General features: G+C 65.3%; 1 protein-coding gene across 2 annotated transcripts in view; it reads right to left on the reverse strand.

Moving 5' to 3' along the window:
* Window positions 1-14139, reverse strand: part of SORCS2 (sortilin related VPS10 domain containing receptor 2) — a 232339-nt gene extending 218200 nt beyond the window's left edge. Inside the window, exon 1 of one of the 2 annotated variants that reach the window (XR_004970897.1) lies at window positions 13522-14139. Coding sequence is in view for 1 of the 2 variants with exons in the window: in XM_036328153.1 (XP_036184046.1) it covers window positions 13522-13998 (477 nt within the window). In the remaining variant the exon portion in view is untranslated. The remainder of the gene's footprint in view (window positions 1-13521) is intronic. The other variant, XM_036328153.1, reaches the window with a different exon arrangement.
* Between the last annotated feature and the right edge of the window lie 488 nt (window positions 14140-14627).

Raw genomic sequence — 14627 nt, forward strand, 5'->3', positions numbered from 1 at the left:
TGGAGCAGAGCTCGGGGCGATGCAGCGAGAGCCAAGGAATGCAGGCGCCCCTAGAAGCTGAAAAGGAGACAGACCCTCCCCCGCCCCCCACTTGAGCCTCCAGAGGCTGCAGCCCTGCCCCACCCCCACTCTGCTTAGCCAGCGACACCGACGTGGGGCCCCCGACCCCCAGAGCTGTAAGAGATGCACCTGTGTGGTCTCCAGCCGCCACGGGAGCCACGACAGGAGGCGTGGCCCCGGGGAAGGGCTGCAGTGCAGATGCCCCGTCGGGTGGACCAGCCCCGGGCTGGGGCAGAGCTCACCTTGCACACAGACCTGGCAAGCAACCTCTCCTCTGCCCTGCTTGCCAGTGTCTGCCATCGGACGGAGCAACACGCCCCCGACTCCCCTGCAGTCCTCGGCACCACCCCAACCTCCAGGAGGTTCATGAGCGGAACAGACTCGCAGCCCAGACACCCCACCCGCAAAGACGGGCCTCCTCCCCGTCCATCCCGGCGGCCCCTCCCTGGGCACTGGCTGCAGCACCGTCTTCTTTCCGGAAACGCCACTCCCTGCTGCCCTCGTCATTCTCCGCAGCGACCAGACACCCTGGAATGTGCCGTCTGGGAAGGGGTGAGCCTCCCGTCGCTGGAGGGAATCCCAGGGGGGCAGGGGGGTGGTGGGGGGGCCGAGAAGCACCCTAGGAACTCAGAGACCCTGTGAGTCTCTGGCGGGACTTCCCCCGGAGATGCACTCACACAGCAGTGCCTGCGTGGCGTGCGGAAGGAGCCGTCTCCCCGACAGCTGTCCCCTGGCAGAGGGGCTGTGAGCAGAGGCTGGCTCCCCGCCCGGGAGACAAGAAGAGGCCCGTCTGTGACTCACCTGCTCCCGCGAGTCCTGCCAGACGGCCAGGCTGGGGCTGGAGGCGGAGGCACCAAAACAACACGGCGTCCTGGCAGAGGGAGCCCACCCCCAGGGCTCCCTGCACGACCTCGAGGCTCAGGGTCAGAGAGATAAACCACCGGGAGCCGCTCCGGGAGCTGCCAGCCAGGGCTGCGCGGGAGACTCCATTCACCGCCCGGCCAGTGTGGCTCAGTGGCTGAGCACCGACCTATGAACCAGGAGATCGCGGTTCAATTCCAGGTCAGGGCACATGCCCAGGTTGCGGGCTCGATCCCCAGTAGGGGGCATGCAGGAGTGGCCGATCAATGATTCTCTCTCCCTCTCCCTTCCTCCCTGAAATCAATAAAAATATTTTTTAAAAGTTAAAGACTCAAAATAAATAAATAAATAAAATAAGAGTTAAAGACTCACTTCATGGCTGAATGAAGGAGAACGCAGAGAGCCCCGTCCCCGGCCAGGACCCCCCAACAGTCACACCACACTCCCCTGACCCCTCGTCCACGTCACCATCTGATAGGCTGTCCCATCCCTGCCCAGCCGGGCCCCCGGTCTGTGGCCAGGGCATGAAGACCCGGGGTGCCCCAGAAAAGGCCCTGCCTCGCTGCGGTGGCGCCCACCTCCCCTGCACGTCACCCCATGGCCTATCACCACCCAGCTGCACCCGCCGGTCTCCTCCCGCGCTTCCAGGGGGCACGGGGACCGGACCACACCGGCCCCCGCAGAGGCAGCCGCGGCCACAGGGGCAGGCGGCGGCTGAGCGGGATGGTGGTGGAACTTGCAGAAGCCGCCTCGGAGGCTGGCGTGCCCCGCGCACCGCTGTGCAAACTCTGCCCCCATCCTCCAGGGGCAGCGAGAGTGACAGGGGGTCAGGACCAGGGACAGTCTCGGCCACGCCCCTCCGCCCATCACACCGCTTCCCTCCCGTGGCCTGGCCAATGCACACCTGCTCGGTGGACTCAGTGGACAATCCGTGTCGTTAAAAAGGCGCCATAACCAATGTCAGGGAAGGGACCGTGCTGGTCTGGCTCCGCCTGGGCATCCCCCTTCTAGGGGCGTCCTCCTGTCCCCAGACACCAAGCGCGCCACAGGCCTGCCCTCCCTCCCCTCCCGCCGCCGTGGCCGCGGCTCTGGGGGCTGCCCCCAGCTTCTCCAGGAGGAGGCTCAGCAGTTTTGCTCCTGCGGTTGGCCGGGGGCTCAGTCAGATTGAGGGGCTTGGAGAAAAGGGCAGGCGTGGGGTTTCTTGCACAGGTGAGTCTGGCCTGACCCAGCCGGCCCCATACTTCGGGCATTGCAAGGAGCAGCAGGAGCAAGAGGGGCCTGTGGGCACCGGGGGTTGGCAGCTGGCTGAGCCCCCACCTCTGCTCCCCAGAAAGCCCCTCTCTCCTGAGGATGGTGGTGGGCAGGTGGCGGGCCCTGGGGCCCCTTTCCAGGGATAAGAGGAGTGATACCCACTGGTGCCAGGCTCGGTGACTGGCATTTAATGCATCGTGTCACCTACAGCCAGGACAGTGTGATGAGGTGGGCACTGGGTACCCTACTTTACAGGAGAGGACTTGACTGGGAGAAGGCAGGCCACCGTGAGCAGCAGAGCCACCATCGGGCTCAGGGCAGCACGTGGGTCCCAGACAAAGAGGGCCTGGGGGTGAGCGCGGAGGACATGGGGGTGAGCACTGAGGACCCGGGGGGTGAGCACCGAGGACCCAGGGGGCGGTGAACACCGAGGACCCGGGGGGTGGTGAGCACCGAGGACCCGGGGGGGGGGGGGTGAGCACTGAGGACCCGGGGGGGGGGTGAGCACTGAGGACCCGGGGGGGGGGGGTGAGCACTGAGGACCGGGGGGCTGAGCACTGAGGACCCGGGGGGGGTGAGCACTGAGGACCGGGGGGGTGAGCACTGAGGACCCGGGGGGGGGCGGTGAGCACCGAGGACCCAGGGGGTGAGCACCGAGGTCCTGGGGTATGAGCACCGAGGACCCAGGGGGTGAGCACCGAGGACCCAGGGGGTGAGCACCGAGGTCCTGGGGGTGAGCACCGAGGACCTGGGGAGTGAGCACCGAGGACCCGGGGGGTGAGCACCGAGGACCCGGGGGTGAGCACCAAGGACCCAGGGGGTGAGCACCGAGGACCCGGGGGGTGAGCACGGAGGACATGCGTGTGAGCACCGAGGTCCTGAGGGGTGAGCACCGAGGACCCGGGGGGTGAGCACCGAGGACCCAGGGGGTGAGCACCGAGGTCCTGGGGGTGAGCACCGAGGACCTGGGGAGTGAGCACCGAGGACCTGGGGGGTGAGCACCGAGGACCCGGGGGGTGAGCACCGAGGACCCGGGGGTGAGCACCAAGGACCCAGGGGGTGAGCACCGAGGACCCGGGGGGTGAGCACGGAGGACATGCGTGTGAGCACCGAGGTCCTGAGGGGTGAGCACCGAGGACCCGGGGGGTGAGCACCGAGGACCCGGGGGGTGAGCACCGAGGACCAGGGTATGAGCACCGAGGACTGCGGGCCAGCCTGGGTCCTCTCCCTGAGCGCCCCACGGCAGCCCTACGCAGCACCTACTAAGGTCCCCGACTTGGGGAAAATGCCTGCCCCTCTGGGACGCCCTCCCTGACCACCAGCTCACGAGAACCCTGGCTCCCCCCACCCCGCCTGCCCGACCCGTCACCCCTCCCAGCTGGTGGAGGGTCCCGCCCAGGATCCCGGGAGGGAATCTGCTGCAGAAGGAACAGACGCCCACTCCACACCCTCTCTGAACCGTCCTGGGGGCCAACAAGCCTGGGCCCAGCCCCGCGGGCGTCATGAGCTCCGGGGCTCGCGGGTGAGGGGCACCTGGCACCCGGTCCTCCCTGAAACCACCGGGCGCCCAGGAGCAGGAAACAGCGGCCTGGAGACGTTCCCACACTCACGGATGGTGCCTGCGTGTCAGCCAGGGGCCCGGCCCGGCCGGCGTGGCTCCGTGGCTGAGCACCGACCTAGGAACCAGGAGGTCACAGTTCAATTCCCGGTCAGGGCACAGGCCCGGGTTGCAGGCTCAGTCCCTGGTGTGGGGCGTGCAGGAGGCAGCTGATGGATGATTCTCTCATCATTGATGCTTCTCTCTCTCCCTCCCTTCCTCTCTGAAATAAATAAAAGTGTATTTAAGAAAAAAAGAAAGAAAAGCAACTTCTGACCGGCAGGGACTGCAGTCTTCCCGACTGAGAAGCTGCCCCCACCCCCCAATTCCTGAGTTTGAGAGCCTGGGGGACAGGCTGAGCTCGCCGGGGCCACACCTTCCCTGGCTCCACCCTGACCGGGCGGGCAGGGGCAGGGCCTGCGAGCAGCCCAGCGGAATCCCCCCACCTCCAGGAGCCGGGCCCTCTCGCCAGGTGGACACAGCACCCCAGGGCGCGAGCGGGGCCCCGACCGGGCGCTCAGCCCAGGCCCCGGGAGGGAGCGTGGGGGTGCCGGGGTGAGGGCAGGCTGCAACCCCCCAGCCACCGCCTCCAGAGCACGGCTCCAGTCATATCACCCAAAGGAAACGCTGATGTGACTGTGAAGACATTCGCCACACAGAGCCAAGGTGACAGGCAAGGCCACGTTCGGGGCTCCCCGGGGGGGGGGGGGGGGGGCTTCAGACCTGCGACTCCCCTGGGAGGAGGAACAGAGTGAGCGCCGCCCCCCGGACCCCGCCCGCCCTGCTCTCCGTGCTCAGCCCTCAGCGTGGTTATCTTTGTGGGAAAGCTCAGCAGAACCGTGTGTTTTGTTTTTATAAGTGAGGCTCGGGCCAGGGCTGCATTTTAAAAGCCTCTGCGTCACCTTGAAACGTGTTTCTCACCGCTGAGCGCCCCGGCGCCCTCGAAGGCACCCCCCCCCCGCCCCCGCTCCCCCCCCCCCCCCCCCCCCCCGCAGAGGCCTGGCTGCGAGAGGGGAGCGGGGACACCGAGGCCTGGCTGCCCGGGCATCACCGTGGGTCCCCAGCGTCTGAACCGAGGGCAGCCTCGCGATGGGTGGGAAGCAGACCTCGCCGTCCGTCTCTTTGGCGGGTGGGCGGGATAATTAGGGCTCCGAACAGCAGGCAGTGGCACAGGGAGCCCCAGCCGGCACCCACCGTCTGGTGACCTACCCCTACCGTCCCACCTGGGTCTTCCAACGTCCTGGCAGGAAAGGAAGTGGGCGGGGCCTCTGAGCTCCCCCAGCCCCGCAGGACCAGGATCCCCTCCCACTGGACTCCCCTGATACGTTTACTGGGCACCTGCTAAGCACCAGGCTTGGGGCCAGCAGAGACCAGACAAACACCCCACCCTCCTGGACTCCACACCCTCAGAGGCCTTGGGGACCACGGAGGTGCTCAGGGAGCCAGGACATGGGGGGCTGGGGTGTCGGGAAAGAGAAACCATCCCCACGGGTCTCTCTGTCTCCCCTCCTGTCCACGGCCACAGCCACTGGCGTTACCATTATTTCTACCCACGTGACTCCGCCTGCTGCTGGCTCCCGGCGCGTCAGTAAAGAAATTCCTCTTAAAACCTGGTAACTTCACTGCCACAGGCCTGGCTGCCCTGTCATCCTATGCATTTTATCTTATGCTTATTATGAAAGCTGCATCCTGACGAAGACCCGTGGGCTTCTCCAGCCTTGGGGGGGCGGGGGGGGGCTCTGTGGCACCGAGAGCAGGACCCCTGTGCCAGGCTGGGGTCCTTGGAGCCGGGCCCACCTCGCATCACAGACAAAGAACCGACCGACACAGGAACCAAGTCAACACCGGGAGCCCACCCACCCAACGGCCAGAGGACGAGTCCGAACGAGGCTCCGATGGCTTAGATGGTTCTGAGTGAACAGACCGCGGAGAGCAGGACCGCGTAGTGAGAACAACGGCTCACCCGGTCAGCGGGCAGCCGATGGGGGAGGTGCCCAAGAGCAGCAGGAGGCCAAGTGCTTGGACTTGAAAGGCAAACTGCCCACCTCAGGGAAGGCAGGGCTTGGGGGGGGCTTCCTCCTGCTCCACCTGGGCCAGCTCCCAACTGACCGGCCAGGCTCCCAATGACCGGCCAGGCTCCCGACTGACCTCCAGGCTCCCAACTGACCGGCCAGGCTCCCGACTGACCTCCAGGCTCCCGACTGACCGCCGGGCTCCCGACTGACCTCCGGGCTCCCAACTGACCGGCCAGGCTCCCGACTGACCGGAGAGGCTCCCGACTGACCGGCCAGGCTCCCGACTGACCGGCGAGGCTCCCGACTGACCGGAGAGGCTCCCGACTGACCGGCCAGGCTCCCGACCGCCAGGCGCCCGACCCGCCCGCCTGTTTCTGGTTCCCGGCCTCCTGGGCTCCGAACGACAGCCCCTCCCTGGGGTCACACGCGGCAGAATCCAGGCGTTAGAAGAAAACAGAAACAGAAGTGGCTCCCTCGTCCGGTCTCACACTGCCCCTCGGTAGGTGGGAGACCACCTTTTTCTTTTAACGTTTTTATTGGTTTTAAGAGAGAGAGGAAGGGAGAGGAATAGAGAGACAGAAACTTCGATGAGAGAGAAACATCCTGGATCGGCTGCCTCCTACACGCACCCCTGCTGGGGATCGAGCCCCCATCCCAGCCATGTGCCTGTCCTGACTGGGAAGCGCACCGGTGACCTCTTGGTTCTGGGTCAACGCTCAACCGCTGAGCCACCCCGCGGGGCCAGCACCACCTTTCACGCCTGGATCTTCCTCCTCCGAGCCCACGGCGGTGGGTTTCTTTGGGGGTGGCAACCCTGCAGCTCACCGGCAAGCGGCGAAGCTCAAGGCAGACACAGTGAGTTCTGCGTGGCTAAGACCTCGGGCTCCATCAGAAAATGAACACAGGCCGCAGTCACAGGCCCAGCAACCTGCTTCCGGCACAGCCCACAGGGCGGAGTGCAGGGACCTGGCCGGTGTTTGGGCATCGAGGCTTCGCAGCATCTCACAACGCCGAGGGGCGGGGCAGCCACGTGGCCACGGACGGAGGGATGGACGGACAGCAAACATCTGGTCCCCCCGAAGGACATCTGGCACGTGCCACAGCTGGGACGAACCCTGAGGACACTCCGCTCAGTGAGATAAGCTGACGCAACGGGACAGACCCTGGAGGCCCACTGATGTGCGGGCCCTAGAGGAGTCACCTTCGTAAAGACGGAAAGTAGACGGTGGGTGCGGGGGAGGGGGGGTTGGACGGATGCGAGTGAGTGTGTGATGGGGACAGAGTGTCAGTTTGGGACGACGGGAAGCTCTGGAGATTGTGGTGGTCACAGCTGCGCGACAGTGTGAATGTGCCTAATGCGCCTGACCTGGGCACCTAACGATGGAAACTCACGTTATTGGTGTTTTCCCACAATTAAGAACAATAAAGAAGAAGTATAAACCCGGCCAGCGGGGCCCAGTGGTTGAGCGCTGACCTATGAACCAGGAGGTCCCGGTCCAATTCCCCGTCAGGGCACAGGCCCAGGTTGTGGGCTCCAACCGTGTGGGGCGTGCAGGAGGCAGCCGATCAATGATTCTCATCACTGATGTTTCTCTCTCCCTCTCCCTTCCTCTCTGAGATCAATAAAAAATATATTCTAAAAAAAAAAAAGGTATAAAAAAATCTCTTGCGCTACAAAACACGCGCTGGGCTCAGAGTGCGGGAACTCGCAGCACGACGCGGGCCCTCGGCGTGGCTCAGGCGGCCCCGGGCGCAGGAACGTGCCCGTCTGGGAAGACAAGAGCCGCCTCCACTTTGCAGGGCTGTTTCCAGAGCTGACTGGGGTGAGAGTGACGTGCGTGCTCAGCAGGGGGCGCGTGAACGGCCCCGTGGCTACCGCCGGGGTCGGGGCACCACGCGTGGAAATGCCGAGACCTGCTATTGTGAGAGAAAGTGGCGCCAGAGGCAGGAGCCTCGAGGGGACCCTGGCAAATGCCACCTCCAGCCAAGCCTGGGAGATGCTATCGCTGCGACGGACGCTTCAGAAACACGCAGGCGCAGGCCTCACCAACACCCTCTGAGTTGAAACGGATGCGAACAGCGCCGCCCCCGCCCCCGGACCCCCCACCCCCACCCCGACAGTGGCCTTGGGAGCTGGGCCCTGCTTGGGCCCTGCCGGAGCCGGGCAAGCAGCGCGTTGCAAGAAATTATCTGCTTCTGCATGAAAATGACTGAGGAAGGAGAGTGCTGTTACTTTGAGATCTTCAAGCTGGTGTGAGAAGGAACTAATTAAGTGATTGTCATTTTCTGTGCAAACACAGGAGCCGGCTGCCACGGAAATGCAAAACAGAGGGCACTTCTCTGACCTCAAAAGAACATCGGAGCTGACATTTTCTCAGCTCTCCGGTGAGCGCTCACATGCAAGGGCCCCATGAAATTTCTAAAATGGCAAACGGGGCTCAGAGGGACACAGAGGGAGAGCATGCCCTGTGCTCTGGGAGGTGCCCCGACCGCGGCTTAACCAGAGGCAATGCTCCTGCTGCCCCTGGCGGGCTACCCGCTCGCAGCCACCGTCTGGCCAGGAGTGTGTGTGTGTGTGTGTGTGTGTGTGTGTGTGTGTGTGTGTGTACGCGCGAGTCCGCAGTTTACAAGCCCTGGGGCGGTTCACATTCACGACGGAAGCCAAGTTCACACCCACAGGAGGCTTTCAAAGGGCCCCCCCCCCCCGCCCCCTGCAGCCAGAGCAGGCCGGATCCTGAATGTAAGAAAGGGAGGCCCCGCTGTCCCCAGGGCAGAGCCAGGGTGCCACACCCGGGGGCGGTGGCCCTGGACGGCTCCTCAGGTCACCAGCGCCCCTCGCACTCCATGATGCTCCCATGCGGCCCGGGACTGGGAGGGGAGGGCGAAACAGGCGCTTGTCAGGATCTATGAGTAACTGGCTCTCTGGAGGCTGAGAGAGGAGACGGCCACACGGAGCAGGCACAGGGGCGCTCGGCCCTACCCAGCTCACTCCGTGGCTCCCCCGCTTCACGCCCTGACGTCAGCCTCAGGAGGCTCCGCGGAGGCTGACAAATTATAATAAAGTAAAATTTAAATAACGGCCGTGCTTTCGAAGGGCCGTGCGCCGGCCGCACTCCACCCCGAAGGGGCGCGCGGGAGAACGGTGCTAATTCATGGCCTCTTTAAAACACTCCCAGGAGCCCTCGCGCAGCCACAAATTAAACAGGCGCTTTATTAAAGTAAAGGGAGATTTGTGCAATGTGGGCAAGAACTTTATTAACGGGGCTGTCTTCACGCCTCCAAGCCAGGCTTCCTGATGGATGGCGGTGTCCTTTCTCTGCCCAGAGTGCTGCAGGTTCTCCCTCCCCCTCGGCCTTCGTCCTCTCACCACCCCACCTCCTGCTCAGCCGACTCTACCATGGGTCGTCACCTCCTCCAGGAAGTCCTCCCTGACTTCCCTGGTGCAGAATCTCAGGGGGCCGGATAGTCTTTCTAGACCAGTGGCCCTTTAAATACAGTTCCTCATGTTGTGACCCAACCATAAAATTATTTTCGTTGCTACTTCATCACTGTAATGTTGCTACTGTTATGAATCGTAATGTGAATATCTGATATGCAGGACGGTCTCAGGCGACCCCTGTGAAAGGGTCGTTTGACCGCCAAAGGGGTCGCGACCCACAGGTTGAGAAACACTGGTCTAGACCCAGTGTCTCACCAGGACAGGGGCTTTGCTCTCACTGTATCCCCAGCACCTCACGCCCTCTAGAAAGCAGTTGGTTTGAGGGCTAGCTTGAGGCCTCTTCTCACCTGTCCTGTCCTCACCGCAGACTCGGGCCCTCTCTTCTCTCCCTCCGCACCCCCCAGCCCGGCCCAGGCATCACCCCCTCTCTGAGCATCCACAGGTCTTGCTCCACGACCCCGCCCTCGCCAGCCGGGGTCCTGGGCAGATGCCTCCTCGCCTCTCTGGGCCTCGGTGCCCACACCCAGGCCGCAGCCCTGGAGCTTCATTAAGCGCCAATCACCACCACCCGCGCCTCCACCCTCACTCCAGCCGCAGGTTCAGCCAGTAGGAGCTGCCGTCAACTCGAGGGTCCTGGCTGTCCGTGGCCACCCTCCTCCCCACCGGACCCCTCTGAGCTCCACGTGCTAAGCTCAGGGGTGCGGAGGTAACTGAGCCGCCTCCCCTCTGCTATGGGCCAGCGGTGCCCCCATGATAACCATACGCTCAGTCCTAACCCCAGGCCTCAGAATGGGGCTGTTCAGAGACAGAACTGAGGCAACGTGAGGTCATAGCGACGGGCCCTGGTCCAACAGGACTGGTGTCCTTATTAGTAAAGGCGATGAGGACACGGACACACAGGGACGACCCGTGAGGACACAGGGAGGAGACGGCCGTCTGCACGCCAAGGAGAGGCCTCGGGAGGAGCCGCCCCCGGCACCTGGTCCCGGATCCCAGCCTCTGGGCGGGGGTGGGGGGTGCACTTCTGCTGTAGCCCACGGGCTATGGCACCTGGTGTTGGTGGCCCTCAGGGCTGGTCACCGGCAGCCGTCATGCCCCTGCTCACCTTCAGGGCTCTGTGCTCCCGATCGGCGCTCTGGCTCTCCGGGTTCCCCAGACCCCGGAGAAGAGACCTCGGGTAACCAGCTCGGAACCATCTCTGCTCACAGCCCCCTCGACCTCCCAGCCCTGTGGACGCAGCGCCGAGCAGATGCGGGCAGTGAGGTGGGGGGAGGCTGGTCTCCCGATGAGCAGCCACAAAGACGAGCCATGGGCCTGGCTGCACGGCTGCAAGCTCACTTTCAAGTCCATCAAAGCTCTAGTGCCCTCAGGGGATGCCCGCAGGTGAGCTGTATTTAAAATAAGCATAACAGCCCTGGCCGGTGTGGGTCGGCAGATAGATAGAGCGTCGGCCAGCAGACTGAAGGGTCCCGGCTTCGATTCCCGGTCAGGGCACATGCACGGGTTGCGGGCTCGATCCCCAGTGGGGAGCGTGCAGGAGGCAGCCGATCAGTGACTCTCTCTCCCTCTCCCTTCCTCTCTGAAATCAATAAAAAGTATTTAAAAATAAGTAAATAAATAAATAATAAAATAAGCATAAGAAGACGTGATTTCCCAGAAACAGTTAAACTGGGACGGGCCCAGCAGTCTCACTGGGGTAGCTGGAGGCCAGGACCCCAGAGGCAGAGACCAGCACTCTCTCCACCTTCCATCACCTCTCTGCCCCAGGGCAGCTCAGGACACAGCCCCGGAGCCCTGCACCAGCCACTCCATCCATCAAAGGCCACGCTGGCGGCTTCCATGAAACATCCATTTCACAGTAACACTCTGTTCCTACAGCTAAAGGCGGGCACAAAGGCAGCGGCCGCTTCCCAGCGAGTCCCTCCCACGCCTCCCGGAGGGGGCGCTGCCTTGGAGGGAAGCGCACGGGTTCCCGCTGCAGCCTCGCGGGCCTTTCCGGGCCCCCTTGGCGGGTGCTCTAAGCACCATCTGAGAAAGTCTATCCCTCCCACCAAATGCCTTTTAACATTTTGGAAAAGGACGGACGTGGTCAGGCAAACCCCGTCCCGGGTCCGGGAGCCGTCTGCGGAGCGAGCTTCCCTGGACCAAGCGGGGACAGAACATTTAGGAGATTCTGCTCAGCAAACTGGCCTCAAGTGCGTGTCCTGCGGGTTGTAGCTTTGGGCGCCGGTGCTTTCAAGCGAGGTGGCACCAAGTGGGGAGCCCAGGCCTTAGGCCAGTGGCTGCGGCGGAGAAGGGGGGAGAGGGCATCGTGGGCCAGGAAACACGGAGAAACAATGGTTAGGAAAATGGTTGCACACGCCGGTTCCAGCTCCCGGCCCTGCTGTCCCCAGCTGAGACTCACAGCATCACTTCTCCCGGAGCCACAGATGGCCTGCCCTTCAGGGAACTTCCCAGTACCCCTGTACCCCAGCCCACTGGTCCCAGCCCCTCCTCACTCTCTCCAGGGAAGCCACCAGCCTCAGGCTCCCGCTCAGAATGGGCAGGGCTGGGGGAGGGGGGCGGGGGGGCGCTAGGTGACGGGGAGTCCTGAGGCACTGGGCCCACCGCGGGGCTGGGTCTGCACCCCTCCGTGTCTCTCTCTCTTCCCTCTTTCACCCCCCTTCCCTTCACGAAGCTAAAGTGACGAAGGGACTGCAGGAAGCCGCTGGGCCCACACTGGGGGGGGGGGGGTTGGCTGAGCGTCTGGCCCCACAGCATGGCCTCCAGGTCTATTTGTCCTTTTGAGTCACTGGCCTGGTTACCTCTCACTCGGGAAATTACAGCCCAGCACGCAGCACGGCTGGTCCTCCAGCCCTGGGGGAGCGAAGGGCTGGGCCCCACTGCACAGCCGGCAGGTGACTCCTCTCAAGATGCAGGTGGGGAGGGGGTGCCTGCTCCCCTCCGTGAAGCACCCCCTAAGAAACCCGCTATCCCTGCTGCCCGGTGGACCCAGGAAGTCAGCTCCGCAACCCCTCCCAGGGGTTCTAGTCAAACCTCAGAGACTGGGGGTCCCCGCAGGCAGCCCTGGCAGGTGGCGGAAGGGGGGGTGGGCAGAGCCCAGCCCTCGAGCAGCCAGGCCCATCAGGTGCCCCCAACATGCTCATCCGCTGCCCCCAGCAGAGCCCTCACCAAGGGGGAGGGGGAAGTGCCACGTAACTGGGGTTAGAGCCCTTTCCTGGAGAGAGAAACACCCAGGCAGGTGCCCCCCCGAGAGCATGCAGGGGTCCCACCCTGGGCAGCCTCCTCAGAACTTTGGGGAGCAGTGGTCAAGGATGAGAGTTGGGAGTCAGCCACTGGGGAGACCCCGTGAACAGCAGTGGGCAGAGATTGCCACGTCCCCTCCCCATACAACCAGCCATACACAAACACACGTGCACATGCACACACACACACATGAACACGCATGCACATGCACACACACATGCACATGCACACACGCAAACAGCTGTCACCTCCCGGCACCACCCTCCTCTTCAAGCTGTAATGACCCCCAGGGCTGCCTGGAGGGGACTCCAGAATGACCATCAGCTTCCCAGGGGGGAGGGAAGAAAACAAGGGGATCCCCAAGTCCTGAGGCGCAACTCCAAAAAGGATGGGGAACCTCTGCGCTGGTGGGGGAGGCACAGGGGACCCCAGCAGGAGTGGCCGTGGGGAAGGAGTGAAGGGGTGTCTGAACTTCCAGAGGGAGGGGGCCACCGTGGCAGGGCCCACAGCGGGGGCGGGGTGGAGGGGAGTTTGCAGACGCAGGTACAGAGTAAGGGGGGCACCAGCTCAGTGGGTACCGAGGTCCCTGGGCATCCAAATGCATCCCACAGCCAGACCTCAGGGTAGCTGCGGGTCACACGAGGGTAACCGGGGGGAGGGGTGGCCCCAGACTAGGGCGCCAAGCTGACCAGGAAAGCCCGGAGCCCGCAGAGTGCCCTGAGCAGGTCCCAGGCTGACCAGGCGGAGGAGGTGCTGGAGCCAAATCCCAGAACGCGCCGCTGAGCGGGGAGGTGGAGGCTGACGGCAACGGAGGCGCAACACCGAGTTGGGGGATACCCTACGGGCCCGGGGGCGCCCCGCGGGGGCCCCGGGTCCCAGGAATCTGCGGCAATGCGCCCCCCTCCCCAAGTAACCCGTGGCCGGAGGCCAGCAGGGGGGCCTCGGATCGCGTCCCCAAGTAGCAGGAACGCCCAGGTGACCGCCGGGCGGCCCGGAAGTGGGGGGCTCCAAGGTGTCGGGGCGGGGACCCCGGGCGCGCAGAGGTCACTTACGCTGCTGTTCTCGCCCGTCCAGTGCACCATCGCCTGGTTGTGCGTCGCGTCTCCCTTGAGCACGAACGACGAGCTGGTGAGCGAGACTTGCGCCCGCGAAGTCGCTCCGGTTCCCGGCGCCGCCCGCACCCAGCGCCCCTGGCCCGCGGCGGGGGCTCGGTCCTCGCCGGGACCGGGACCGGGAGCGGGACGCGGGTCGCCGCGCTCCTGCCCGTCTTCGCCGCCACCGGGCAGGGCTCGCCCCGCGAGAGGGCTCGGCGGGGACCGGGTCAGCTGGACGGGGGGACCCCGGCGCCCGGGCTCGGGGGAGCGCCCCGCCGCCCCGCAGGCGGCCGGCGGCAGCGGCAGCAGCAGCAGCAGCAGCAGGAGCGGCCGGGAGCGCGGGGAGCGCGGCAGCGGCGGCGGCGCCTCGGGTCTTGGAGCTCCGGCGGCCGGGCCGGGGCCCCTCGGGGTGCGCGGGGGCCCCCGGGGAGCCATGGGCGCAGAGGGGTGGCGGCGGGGCGGCTCGGACGAGGGAGACCGCTGCCGCGAGAGCCGAGGGCGCGGGGGAGCGCGAGCGAGAAGCAGAGAAAGGAGCGGGGCGGGGAGGGCGCGGGAGGAGGGACTCGCCGCTCCCCGCCGCCCGCGCGCAGCCGAGGGCGCACCGCCACCTGCCGGCCGGCCCCGCGCCCGCCCAGCGAGCGCCCGGAGCTGCGGGCCGCCGGGGTCCGGGGGCGCCGCCCCGCCCGCAGGGGCCCCGAGCCCGGCCCGCTCCTCCCGCCCCTGCCCCTCCTCCTCCCCTTCCTCCCGCTGGTCCTGCGCGCACGGGGCCGCGGAGGGCCAGGCGCTGGGGTACAGGCGGGAGGCCAGCCAGTGGCCAGGCCCTGGAGCTGCCAGAGGAGGGAGCCAGACCACACCCAGGTGGGCGGGTTATAGATAAAACCTCGGACCCCGGACTGGGGCACAGTGTGGGGTGGCGGAGGGAATTCTGCGGCCTCGGAGGAGCTGAAGGTGGAGGCCGCCTTCCGGGCGGTGGGAGGCGCTGCAAAGGCCCGCGGGGGCTGCCCGGAGCCTGCTCCTCGGGCAGCTCCTGTGGCTTCGGCTTCGGCTTCGGGACTTGCAGCGGC

This window comes from Myotis myotis, unplaced genomic scaffold, assembly GCF_014108235.1.
Source record: "Myotis myotis isolate mMyoMyo1 unplaced genomic scaffold, mMyoMyo1.p scaffold_m19_p_1, whole genome shotgun sequence".
In the NCBI taxonomy this organism is placed as follows: domain Eukaryota; kingdom Metazoa; phylum Chordata; class Mammalia; order Chiroptera; family Vespertilionidae; genus Myotis; species Myotis myotis.